Source organism: Canis lupus, chromosome 2, assembly GCF_003254725.2.
Source record: "Canis lupus dingo isolate Sandy chromosome 2, ASM325472v2, whole genome shotgun sequence".
Taxonomy (NCBI): Eukaryota; Metazoa; Chordata; class Mammalia; order Carnivora; family Canidae; genus Canis; species Canis lupus.
In genome coordinates this window covers 71,862,839-71,876,142 of record NC_064244.1, presented here as the reverse complement: position 1 = coordinate 71,876,142, position 13,304 = coordinate 71,862,839, and the positions used below count along the sequence as shown (strand labels likewise).

Sequence of the window (13,304 nt, the reverse complement as noted above, 5' to 3'; positions counted from 1 at the left end):
CACTAAGGCTCACCCTTCGCAAGTAGCATTCAAGGGTCCGGGTTCTTATTCAACAGTGCCTGACTCCAAGGACGTGTGCTTTGCCCAGCACTACCTCAGGGCTTACTATGTTGGCACACTAGGAGCGGGCAGTGGCGACTCCCTTGAGAGGTAGTCTGCAGCAGCCCTTAAGTTTTAATTTTCATTGTGCACCTGGCAACTTGCCAAATGTTTGTAAACTAGTGAGTGGGAGGGACATCAGAGGAGTGGGGAAATCTGACAAATCGCAATGAGGCAGGGCCATCTGGGAGCTTTGGCCCACGGATGTCAGCGCCTTAGAATGCAGCTCAGACTGGAGCCCTAAATTCCCCAGGGAGCTGAGATGCTAATGAATGGGAAGGAGGGAGAGGGGGATATGAATGGAACTCGATGGGAGTGCCTCTGCCCACCCTCCTTTCTGAGAGGAGGCTGGGGCCAGGGCAAGCATGGGGAGGGAGGAAGGCCAGGGCTCCTAGAAGGTGGGTGTAAACACATGTGCCCTGCTATTGACCTCTGAGGATGTAATGAGTGCCTGAGATGACTCATCAGCTGGGGAGGCCTAAGCAGTGGGATATCTGCTGCTGGGAATGGTAACTAATGGAAACATTAATTACTGGTAGTTCTGCTCTCATCAGCTTGGAGGCATATTGGAACCTGAGTGGTGATACAGTGCTAGATACTTGTGAGTAGGAGCTCCTAGGTTCCTCAAGTACACTGCAGGTTTGGGACAAGATGGAGCCTTCCTACTTAGGATTCCAGGGGCTCTTACTGGGAACTTGTGTGCCAGCATTATAGGGTTTAGTAGGTTAGACAGGGGTCCTTGGGGAAATAAAGAAAAAAGTAGTCAGGGAAACTGGCAGGAACTCAACAAAATCACTAGCATGGTGATGCCATCACCACACTACTCCTATTCTCCCAAATGTGAAACAGTAGCAAGGAGCAATAGAAATCTCAGATTCCCCAGAGCACCTGGGTGGCTTAGTCAGTTAAGCATCTGTTCGACTTTTGGTCTCAGTTGAGGTCTTGATCTCAGGGTCATGAGTTCAAGCCCCATGTCAGAAGAAGAACCACCCTCAGATTCTCTTCTTATTACCTGGCCTTACACATCCCTTGCTGAGAAGGGTGATTTAGGCTTTCAAGAACCCCAGCTTTAGCCTTACAACAATCCTTTCCAGAGATGGCAGGGCATTTGTGTATTTCTGTGAGAGTTAAACATTTGCCAGCTCACCCCATATCTCTGTCCACAGCGGGATCTGGGTCTATGCAGGGGCCACAGACACCTCAGTCAACCAGCAGTTCCATGGCAGAAGGAGGAGACCTGAAGCCACCAACTCCAGCATCCACACCACACAGTCAGATCCCCCCCTTGCCAGGCATGAGGTAAGGCCAGGAACAGAGGCAGGTGACTTGGAGGATCTGGGCAGAAGTGCATGAGTTCTTGTGCAGCCCAGGGTGGTCCCTGCTCTGCCTGCTCAGCCAGTGACTCTCATGTGCCCTGCCTACAGGAGGAATTCCTTTATTTGGGGTTTAATTGGCTTTCTTCACTCTGGAGCAGGAGCAATTCGGTTGGGATCCAGGATGCCTTTCCTGATGGAAGTGACCCCACATTCCAGAAGCGGAATTCCATGACTCCAAACCCTGGGTACCAGCCCAGTATGAATACCTCTGACATGATGGGGCGCATGTCCTACGAGCCAAATAAGGATCCTTATGGCAGCATGAGGAAAGGTAACCAGTTGCTGTTAGCCTTGTGCCCTTGAGGACAGGGCCAGGGAAATGGGGAGGATATGTTGAGAGTGATTCAGGGTTCCTGTAAAGCCATTCTCTGAGATAAGGCCTTTCCAGTCCTAACCACCACTCTTAATCCCTACCTCTTGTCTCCCTCTCACTGGCTTCACCTTGCACACCTAAACCAGTACGTGCTCTTTGCTGGTGGTAGTCTCTTTAGATCTCTTTTGAACCTGTTGGGGAAACAGTAGGATCAAACCCGAGCCCTGAAGAGGGCCTGGTGTTCGGGGCAGGCAAGGTGTAGTTTGCTAGGCCTCCTGGCTTACCAGTTTGCTCACTGCCTTCCTTTCTGCGTTCAGCTCCAGGGAGCGATCCCTTCATGTCCTCAGGGCAGGGCCCCAATGGCGGAATGGGAGACCCCTACAGCCGTGCTGCTGGCCCTGGGCTGGGAAATGTGGCAATGGGACCGCGACAGCACTATCCCTATGGAGGTCCTTATGACAGAGTGAGGTGAGCATGGCCCCTGCACGTGTCCCACCCCAGCACCCCACAGCAAGAGTGAACTCAATCCACTTCTCCATTTGTGTTTAGGACGGAGCCTGGAATAGGACCCGAGGGAAACATGGGCACTGGAGCTCCACAGCCGAATCTCATGCCTTCCAACCCAGACTCGGGGATGTATTCTCCCAGCCGCTACCCCCCGCAACAGCAGCAGCAGCAACAACGGTAAGTGAAGCCTGGTTTTAGTGTCATTGTGGCTCAGGCTTTGCCATTTCCCACCCTGATCCTCTGATTCTCTCCCTCCTGCAGACATGATTCCTATGGCAATCAGTTCTCCACTCAAGGCACCCCTTCCGGCAGCCCCTTCCCCAGCCAGCAGACCACAATGTATCAGCAGCAGCAGCAGGTGAGGAGGGAGTGGGTAGCAGGGTACACTGACACACAGATTCCCCTTGAGAGCCCATTAGAAGATTAAGTTGAAAAGTTTAAGAAGCCTCCTTTAGATACTTTGGTGTTCTCCCACCCACATAGTCAGTTCTGCTGAAGAGCCAAGCCCTCCATTTTATCCGTGTTTAGATTCCAGTCCAGTCTCTCTAGTTCTCTAAAAGGACTAGAAACAGACTTTATCTTTTGATTTTTGAACTTTTCTACAGTTTTCTACCTAGAGCAAGGGAGAACCAGAGGGGAATAGGTAATGATTCTTGCTTTCAGAAACAACTTCAAAAGATTGTAAAGGTGATTCCTTTCTTCCCTTGGAGTCTGTGTCCTCTTGTGGAGGCACAGAAGTAAGCCTGGCAAGTGTCCGGTGTAGCCATCTTGGCATCTGTGATGGGTCTTGTGTCCCTGCGTGCAGAGTATTAACTTGCCCTCTGCTTGTCCCTGTCTTAGAATTACAAACGGCCAATGGATGGCACATACGGCCCTCCCGCCAAGCGGCACGAAGGGGAGATGTACAGCGTGCCATACAGCACAGGGCAGGGGCAGCCGCAACAGCAGCAGTTGCCCCCAGCCCAGCCCCAGCCTGCCAGCCAGCAGCAAGCTGCCCAGCCTTCCCCTCAGCAAGATGTATACAACCAGTATGGCAACGCTTATCCTGCCACTGCCGCTGCTGCTACTGAGCGCCGACCAGCAGGCGGCCCCCAGAACCAGTTTCCATTCCAGTTTGGCCGAGACCGTGTCTCTGCACCCCCTGGCTCCAATGCCCAGCAGAACATGCCACCGCAAATGATGGGCGGCCCCATACAAGCATCGGCTGAGGTTGCTCAGCAAGGCACCATGTGGCAGGGGCGTAATGACATGACCTACAATTACACCAACAGGCAGAGCACTGGCTCTGCCCCCCAGGGCCCTGCCTATCATGGTGTGAACCGAACAGATGAAATGCTGCATACGGATCAGAGGGCCAACCATGAAGGCCCATGGCCTTCCCATGGTACACGTCAGCCCCCATATGGTCCCTCTGCCCCCGTGCCCCCCATGACAAGGCCCCCTCCATCCAACTACCAGCCCCCGCCAAGCATGCAGAATCACATTCCTCAGGTATCCAGCCCCGCTCCCCTGCCCCGGCCAATGGAGAACCGCACCTCTCCTAGCAAGTCTCCATTCCTACACTCTGGGATGAAGATGCAAAAGGCAGGCCCCCCAGTACCTGCCTCGCACATAGCACCTGCCCCCGTGCAGCCACCCATGATTCGGCGGGACATCACCTTCCCACCTGGCTCTGTGGAAGCAACACAGCCTGTGTTGAAGCAAAGGAGGCGGCTCACAATGAAAGACATCGGTAAGGAGACCTCCCTGATCAGGTTGCTTCATCTGCCCCTTAAAGTCTTGTCCATTTTTCTGTCTCCATCCTGATATTCTGGATGGGATAAAATCCGGTCCAGTGTTGTCTAAAATAGAGCCAAAGAACTTTGATAAGGAAAACAACTGATTTCAGGCTTTACCAAAAGCAAGCACCATGCAGTGATGTCCTAAGGGAGCCTAGAAGCAGATGCGTGTCCTCTCCTAGATAGGAACTGCCTCCCACCGTGTGTTATCTTCAGAGTAGCCTGACTGATGGGCCACTGGGGGAGCATCCGGCCAACTTGGGCTTGGTAGATGGGCGACATGGAGGTTTATTTCAGGAACCCCGGAGGCATGGCGGGTAATGATGTCCCTCAAGTCTGGGCTGCTGGCAGAGAGCACATGGGCATTAGACACCATTAACATCCTGCTGTATGATGACAACAGCATCATGACCTTCAACCTCAGTCAGGTGAGTATAGGTGCCTGGGAAAGATTGGAAGAATGGGAGGGCCTGGGATCTTCTCGAAGTAGACAGTGCTAAGTGACACAGGGAATTAAGCCATCCCTAGCTAACATGGTCTCCCCTCTCTCTCACTCCCTGGTATCTTCCATGCCAGTGCTTTGATTCTATGCCAGTACTTTGCCACTGGCCATGGGCCCAGAACACTGAGAACAATAATAATTTGTGTAAGGTATCAGGATTGACTTCAAAGGGAATTTGGGAGAAACTTTTTTGGTATTGGTAAGAAATGGAGATTCTGTTGATGTGAGTGAGGAGACCAATTTTCAAGACTACCAAGAAAAACCTGCTGTCTTTATTAGTGAGCATGGCAGTTTCTTTTTCCCCGCCTCACTTTATCCACTGTGAATATAGGAGATCTTTACTGATCCCCTTTTCCTAAGGTGTAGAAGGAGAAATGGAGAAAAGTCTGCTCGTGGGTGGTGGTGGTGGTGGTGGTGGTATTTTAATTATGTTCTTGCAGAGGTGAGTCTCCAGAAGATTCTCTTTCCACAGGACATGCACCTTGAGTCTTCCCAACAGCTGGGAAGAGTTTCTGCTCCCCCATCCCACTCTTTCTTTTGATCCTTAGTATCTTTCAACCCATCTATCAAGGAGCTGGCTGGCTAGAGGGCATTGTTATTAATAGTTAACCATTTCTGGTGCCGTCACTGTGTGCCAGGTCCTTTATATTTTCTTTCATGTCACCCTTGCAGCAGCTTTCAGAGGCACCTGTGGCCTCCTAGAGATGAGTAAATAGGCTGAGTCTTATCTTTGCCCAGATTCACACAACTGTCAGCAGTCTTTCTGATTCCAAAGCCTGACTTCATGTCCATTACATAAATTCGCCACACATACACCACCACCACCACCACCACTCCCCCACGAGAAGGAAAGGGAATAGATATTGATTGAGCAATTTCTTTATGCCAGGCTTTTGGTATATTTCATTTAGATCTCAGAACAACTGTGTCAATTAAAGGAATTTCCATCATGTTTAATGGATAGATAGAAGCAGCACAGGTTAGAGAGTTTAAATCACATGGCTAGTTCCTAGAAAAGCCAGAATGCAAACCTAGATCTTTCTTATTCTGAAGCCCTTATTTTTTCCATTCTGTTATACTCTTCAGCCAAAAACTAATCTGACTGGAGATTAACACTTTCTTCTAGAGGTAAATGGCCTTTACAGATCCAAGTTGAAATTTAGGTCTACTAGCACCAGCTTTGACTAATGTTTGGAGGACTGAAGCCTCATCCCACTCATTATATTATATGATTGATTCATGGAGGTCCAGGCTCCTGCAATGTTGGGGAGCTTGGAGAAGAGAGCAGGTGAACATCTGTCCACACTTCCTCTCTCAGCTCATGTTGAAGGGGTCATTCCACCATGCTTAGCGTTGGGCTGTGCTTGGCAGTGGAATGTAGAGTGTCCTGAGGGACAGTAGCAATGATGAGCAGGAAGGGACCTGGGCCTGGTGAAGAAAAGCAGGGATTGGTGGGGAACGAGGAGTCCAAGAGATGGTGAGGTACAGAGCTGTTGGTCAATGTGTCCTACCTCTGGCAGGATGGACACACTTCTCTTATGGGAAGGTAGGCTAAGGAGAAGGAAGAAGTGTGTGTTGGGCATAGGAGAGATTGAGTGACTTGCTTTGTGGTGAGCCTTTGGGAAAGAAGCAACTCTGTCTCTTCCAGGAAATATAGGTGTCTGGCCTACAAAGGGAGTGGGGAGATTAGGTAGCAGACCGTGGGAGGCCTCTAAGGTCAAGGATTCTCTCTTTTAGCTCCCTTTCTCCATTTATTTCCTGTTTTTCTCTTTTAGCTCCCAGGTTTGTTAGAGCTCCTTGTGGAATATTTCCGACGTTGCCTGATCGAGATCTTTGGCATTTTAAAGGAGTATGAGGTGGGTGACCCAGGACAGAGAACACTACTGGACCCTGGGAGATTCAGCAAGGCGTGTAGTCCAGCCCCCATGGAGGGGGAGGAGGAAGAAGACCTTTTAGGTCCTAAACTAGAGGAGGAAGAAGAGGAAGAAGTAGTGGAAAATGACGAGGAGATGGCCTTTTCGGGCAAGGACAAGGCAGCCACAGAGAGTAGTGAGGAGAAACTTATTAGTAAGTTCGACAAGCTTCCAGTAAAGATCGTGCAGAAGAATGACCCGTTTGTGGTGGACTGCTCAGATAAGCTTGGGCGCGTGCAGGAGTTTGACAGTGGCCTGCTGCACTGGCGGATTGGTGGGGGGGACACCACTGAGCATATCCAGACCCACTTTGAGAGCAAGACAGAGCTGCTGCCGAACCGGCCTCATGTGCCCTGCCCTCCAGTCACCCGGAAACATGTCACAGCACCAGAGGGTACGCCAGGGACGACAGAACAGGAGGGCCCCCCACCTGATGGCCCTCCAGAGAAACGGATCACAGCCACAATGGATGACATGTTGTCCACTCGGTCTAGCACGTTGACCGAAGAGGGAGCTAAGAGTACAGAGGCCACCAAGGAGAGCAGCAAGTTTCCATTCGGCATCAGCCCGGCACAGAGCCACCGGAACATCAAGATCCTAGAGGACGAACCCCACAGTAAAGATGAGACCCCACTGTGTACCCTTCTGGACTGGCAGGATTCCCTCGCCAAACGCTGCGTCTGTGTCTCCAATACCATCCGAAGTCTATCGTTTGTGCCAGGCAACGACTTTGAGATGTCCAAACACCCGGGTCTGCTGCTGATCCTGGGCAAGCTGATCCTCCTGCATCACAAGCACCCAGAGCGGAAGCAGGCACCACTGACTTATGAGAAGGAGGAGGAGCAGGACCAAGGGGTGAGCTGCAACAAAGTGGAGTGGTGGTGGGACTGCTTGGAGATGCTCCGGGAAAACACCTTGGTCACGCTCGCCAACATCTCGGGGCAGTTGGACCTCTCTCCGTACCCTGAGAGCATTTGCCTGCCTGTCCTGGACGGACTCCTACACTGGGCAGTCTGCCCTTCCGCTGAAGCCCAGGACCCCTTCTCCACCCTGGGCCCCAATGCCGTCCTCTCCCCCCAGAGACTGGTCTTGGAAACCCTCAGCAAACTCAGCATCCAGGACAACAATGTGGACCTGATCCTGGCCACGCCCCCCTTCAGCCGCTTGGAGAAGTTGTATAGCACCATGGTGCGCTTCCTCAGTGACCGAAAGAACCCGGTGTGCCGGGAGATGGCTGTGGTACTGCTGGCCAACCTGGCACAGGGCGACAGCCTGGCAGCTCGTGCCATCGCAGTGCAGAAGGGCAGCATCGGCAACCTCCTGGGCTTCCTGGAGGACAGCCTTGCTGCCACACAGTTCCAGCAGAGCCAGGCCAGCCTGCTCCACATGCAGAACCCGCCCTTCGAGCCAACGAGTGTGGACATGATGCGGCGGGCTGCCCGCGCACTGCTGGCCTTGGCCAAGGTGGACGAGAACCACTCGGAGTTCACGCTGTACGAGTCACGGCTGTTGGACATCTCGGTATCACCGTTGATGAACTCGTTGGTTTCACAAGTCATTTGTGATGTACTGTTTTTGATTGGCCAGTCATGACAGCCGTGGGACACCTCCCTCCCTGTGTGTGTGTGCGTGTGTGGAGAACTTAGAAACTGACTGTTGCCCTTTATTTATGCAAAACCACCTCAGAATCCAGTTTACCCTGTGCTGTCCAGCTTCTCCCTTGGGTAAAAAGTCTCTCCTGTTTCTCTCCTCCTCCTCCCACCCCCACCCCCACCTCACCTCACACCTTTCTGTTCCTTGTCCTCACCTTACTCCCCTCAGGACCCCCACCCTATTTGAAAAGACAAAGCTCTGCCTACATAGAAGACTTTTTTATTTTAACCAAAGTTACTGTCGTTTACAGTGAGTTTGGGGAAAAAAAATAAAATAAAAATGGCTTTCCCGGCCCTTGCATCAACGGGATGCCACATTTCATAACTGTTTTTAATGGTAAAAAAAAAAAAAAGGAAAAAAATACAAAAAAAAACCTCTGAAGGACAAAAAAGGTGACTGCTGAACTGTGTGTGGTTTATTGTTGTACATTCACAATCTTGCAGGAGCCGAGAAGTTCGCAGTTGTGGACAGACCCTGTTCACTGGAGAGGCCTGTGCAGTAGAGTGTAGACCCTTTCATGTACTGTACTGTACACCTGATACTGTAAACATACTGTAATAATAATGTCTCACATGGAAACAAGAGAAAACGCTGGGTCAGCAGCAAGATGTAGTTTTTAAAAATGTTTTTAGTTAAATGTTGAGGAGAAAAAAAAAAGGCTTTTCCCCCAAAGTATCATGTGTGAACCTACAACACCCTGACCTCTTTCTCTCCTCCTTGATTGTATGAATAACCCTGAGATCACCTCTTAGAACTGGTTTTAACCTTTAGCTGCAGCGGCTGCGCTGCCACGTGTGTATATATATGACGTTGTACATTGCACATACCCTTGGATCCCCACAGTTTGGTCCCCCTCCCAGCTGCCCCTTTATAGTATGACGAGTTAACAAGTTGGTGACCTGCACAAAGCGAGACACAGCTATTTAATCTCTTGCCAGACATCGCCCCTCTTGGTGCGATGCTGTACAGGTCTCTGTAAAAAGTCCTTGCTGTCTCAGCAGCCAATCAACTTATAGTTTATTTTTTTCTGGGTTTTTGTTTTGTTTTGTTTTCTTTCTAATCGAGGTGTGAAAAAGTTCTAGGTTCAGTTGAAGTTCCTGATGAAGAAACACAATTGAGATTTTTTCAGTGATAAAATCTGCATATTTGTATTTCAAACAATGTAGCTAAAACTTGATGTAAATTCCTCCTTTTTTCCTTTTTTGGCTTAATGAATATCATTTATTCAGTATGAAATCTTTATACTATATGTTCCACGTGTTAAGAATAAATGTACATTAAATCTTGGTAAGACGTTTGTGAGGCTTTTTACTGTTTTCAGACTATTCAAAAGCTTGACTTTTTGAGGGGGTCAGGGGTTGCTGGTCCTCTTCTTGGTTGAAAATGTCCCTCAGGGTGCTTTTTCCCCTGAATGGTGGCATCCTGGACCGTTTCTTTCTGCACCATATTCCACTTTACCTTCCACAGTGTAATAAGTAAACTTAAAGCATCTGTGATGATTTCGCCTGTAAGGGGAAGTTCTAGGCGTAAAAGGCACATTAGCCTCTTGAAATAATAATGGATATAAATAGCCAAAGAAATTGACAATACTCTAGGGAAAAAGAGCTTTTGGAAATAGTTAGCTAAGAGGAAATCTGCTTTTCTAAGAAATTTTAACAATAAGACAACCATTTATCTCAAGGCAGCCTCCAACTTAACGTTTGAAAGTTTAATTTGAACACCCCTTGAGCTAAAATGCCCTGCTTTCCCCTAGTAACCTGCTTCTCCCATAGTTTTCCCAATAAACAGTAACTCCATTGCTTGGCAAAACAAAACAAAACAGCAAAACAAAACTACTTCCATTTCCATGTCAGTCGTTCGCGCTCTCCAAAAAAGAACCTTCAGTCAAGCCACCACCACAGTAGTTCAAGACATGGTCCTATTGTACTTAAATTCTTGAAATGTCCTCCAAACTGACCTTGCTTCTGCTTTGCCTAGTTGAACCTATTCTCTACATATCAACCAGAAATGCTCTCTTTAAGACCTAGGATCAAAATCCTTCAGTGCTTCTCACTCTGAGTAAATAAAGTCCAGATCCTTCTGATGACCTACAAGGCCCTCAGTGTCTGGTTTGCTGTTAGCTTTCTGGGTCCCTTTCTTCTTCCCCATTATTCCTCCACATAGGAACATATCCATCTTTGGGCCTTTGTACCTACTATCCTCTCTGTCCAGATTACTCTGACCAGATAACTGTGGCAGAAGTCCTCTTCTTTGGGTCTTTGCCTAAAAATTGTGCTGGTGAACTCTTCCCTGGCCAACTTATTTAAAAATAGCAATCTCGGGGGAAAAAAAATAGCAATCTCGGGCAGCCCAGGTGGCTCAGTGGTTTAGCGCCGCCTTCACCCCAGGGTGTGATCCTGGAGACCTGGGATCGAGTCCCACATCGGGCTCCCTGCATGGAGCCTGCTTCTCTCTCTGCCTATGTCTCTGCCTCTCTCTGTCTCTGTCTCTCTGTCTCATGAATAAATAAATAAAAATAAAATCTTAAAAAAAAAATGAAATAGCAATCCCTGCTCCCCTGCCTTATTTCCCTCTCTGCCTTATTTTTTCTTTGTGGCACTTGTTACTGCCCGCTATATTGTATATAATGTATATTGTTACTGCCTCTTGAACAGTGCAGAGGCTATGGGGGCCAATCCACCCCAACCCAGGCAAAAATACTTTTAAATTTTACAAATGTTGCTTTTAATTATTTTAACCTTTTGTTTTTTAACTAATCTTTACACCCCACGTGGGGCTTGAAGTCAAGACCCCGAGATCAAGAGTCACATTCTGTATGGCCTGAGCCAGCCAAGTGCCCCCCCCCCCAGAAATACATGTACACCTTTGGACTCCCCCCAAACCTAATACTTACAGCATACTGTTGACCAAAAGCCTTGCTGATACATAAGCAATGGATTAACACATTTTGTCATATGTATTATATACTGTATTCTTAGAATCAAGTAAGAGGGAACATCATAAGAGAGAATACATTTATAATACTGCACTGTATTCCCCCCAAAAAAATCTGTTTAAGTGGGCCCACACAGTTCAAACCCACTGTTGTTGAAGGATCAACTGTATGTTATACTCTCCTCTGTTGTCTCCTACTAGAATGTAAGCTCTCTGAGAGCATTATTTTGCTCACTGCTACATTCCCGACCTAAGACACAGAGCGGCCACTTAAGTAGTTGTTGAATGAAATTGTAGATGTTGGCCACACAGTTACTTTTATCAGGCTAATGTTGCAATATACAGCTTCTCTTCATCTCCTTCCTTAGGGCAGCAATAGACCAGAAGCTGTAACAGAAAAATGCTGTTGTGGTAGACCTTAAAAATGAAACTTGAAACAGTTTTCTAGTGAGTACCTACTTGTGTACCAGACTACGTGGTACATCAAATAATCCTACAAGGGAGGATTCAAGATTTGTGCCTGTGAGACAGTATTCTGGCTCTGATTATACAGTTGAGGAAAGTGGCTGGTTTGAGCTCATACATGAAGCGGGGTCCTGCTGACCAAGGCCCTCCTTCCTGGGTCAGAGGACAACCAGGAGTAACTGAATCTGGCCGTGGAGCTCAGCAGGCATGATTTGTTTTTGTCGTATCCAGCATGAGGTAAAAATTGTCTCAAGAATTTCAATCAAGTGTTTATCGAGCTAAGCGTGGTTGTTAATATTTGGGTCAAGGACAGGAATGAATAATCAGTATTCCTCTATTGATTGAGTAGGGAGGTGTAGAGACAATGGCTAACCTTCGTCAACCAAGCTGCCTTACTAGGACTCTTCTGGGAAAAAACTACATGGGAAGCTTTTCATATCTATATTTTGGTGAGCAGTGTTGCTAATGACTATTTTTGCACCAGGCCTCTCGAACTCCATTTTCTAGTCTAGAAAGTGCATTTCTGGGCTATGTGTGGAGCATTACCTAGGAGTTTGGTTTCCTGGGTTCCTTTCATCTGCTCCCCTGCAATGCAGGGGGAGCCGAGCCTGGCCTCCAGTTTCTGACTGGAGTTACCACAGGCAGAGAACTGCTAGCCACTGAGCTGTGAGTAATTTGCTTTTGAGAAGTAAATAGAACCTCTCCAGTAGAGAACCCAGGGGTGTGGCCAGTAGTTCTTTTCCCAGGCTCCTCCCTCCCCACCCCCCAAATGACCTTAACCTTCTTTCATAGCTGGACAGCTGCCAAGTCTGGCCTAAACAATACTCTCAACCTCATTGGCTCTTTTGCCTTGCAGCCACTGCCACCCCCAAGTGGCTAAGGCCCTTCCCACTAAGCCTCTCAGTGGGGTCAAGGTTTTCTAACTACTGAAAGGCAAACACCAAAGGAAGGATGAAAAATATTTAGTGTCCATGGCCTTTAAAGGATCAGTGTTTGGCTCCTGCAATTGAGAGGCAGGGTGGGGTCTTTGTCCCCAAGTGGATAGACATCTTCAAATGATACAACAGAGGCCAAAAGGGATGTCCAAAACTTGATTGGTGCCCCCTCAGATTGCAGGATGGATGTCTCACCCAGCCCCCTTGGAAACTGCCAGTGAATGCCCACAGAGAAAAGATGTAGCATGAGGTTCTGGGAAGGCATAGCTGCCTGTCATCACAGGCATTAGCCCTGCCTGCTAACAACCGGCAGTGACAGAATCAGAAGCCAGTGTGGTCACTTTTGTCCCATAATGATGTGGCCTCAAAGCCAAGATCAGGGTTAGCTACTTCATTGTTCCCCTAGGACTGGGGCCATGGAAAGTTTAATGTCTGAAACTGAATTACTGAGAATGGATACACTGGTCTGTTCCTCTGCTCAGTCTGGGGCCAAGGCCATCTTCGGATATGGTTCAGGAGCAAGGCAAGGCCGCTACAGAACGAAATGAGTTGTCAGGTTGCTCCAGCATGGTGAGTGTTCCATGAGAACTACCAAACTTCCTACCTCCGGTGGGAACATCGCTCTTCCCCCTTTTTGTTCAGGTAATTACAACAGCCCATCTTCATGGACTGCTTTGTGCCAAGCACTACAGAATCCATGAGGTAGGGCAGCCCTGGTGGCGCAGCAGTTTAGTGCTGCCTGCAGCCTGGGGTGTGATCCTGGAGACCTGGGATCAAGTCCCATGTCGGGCTCCCCGCATGGAGCCTGCTTCTCCCTCTTCCTGTGTCT

At 48.8% G+C, this 13,304-nt stretch overlaps 1 protein-coding gene across 7 annotated transcripts in view; it reads left to right on the top strand.

Annotated features, from left to right (window-relative positions):
• ARID1A (AT-rich interaction domain 1A) overlaps nt 1-9,432 on the top strand; it is a 69,628-nt gene extending 60,196 nt beyond the window's left edge. For 4 of the 7 annotated variants that reach the window (XM_049098395.1, XM_049098379.1, XM_025448086.3 and 1 more), the window contains 8 exons: nt 1,266-1,398; nt 1,571-1,746; nt 2,106-2,256; nt 2,338-2,472; nt 2,557-2,653; nt 3,136-4,027; nt 4,371-4,501; nt 6,351-9,432. In XM_049098395.1, the coding sequence (XP_048954352.1) occupies nt 1,266-1,398; nt 1,571-1,746; nt 2,106-2,256; nt 2,338-2,472; nt 2,557-2,653; nt 3,136-4,027; nt 4,371-4,501; nt 6,351-8,081 (3,446 nt within the window). In that variant the 3' untranslated portion in view covers nt 8,082-9,432. The remainder of the gene's footprint in view (nt 1-1,265; nt 1,399-1,570; nt 1,747-2,105; nt 2,257-2,337; nt 2,473-2,556; nt 2,654-3,135; nt 4,028-4,370; nt 4,502-6,350) is intronic. The other 3 variants (XM_049098398.1, XM_049098392.1, XM_049098387.1) reach the window with 1 other exon arrangement.
• The last annotated feature ends 3,872 nt before the right edge of the window (nt 9,433-13,304 follow it).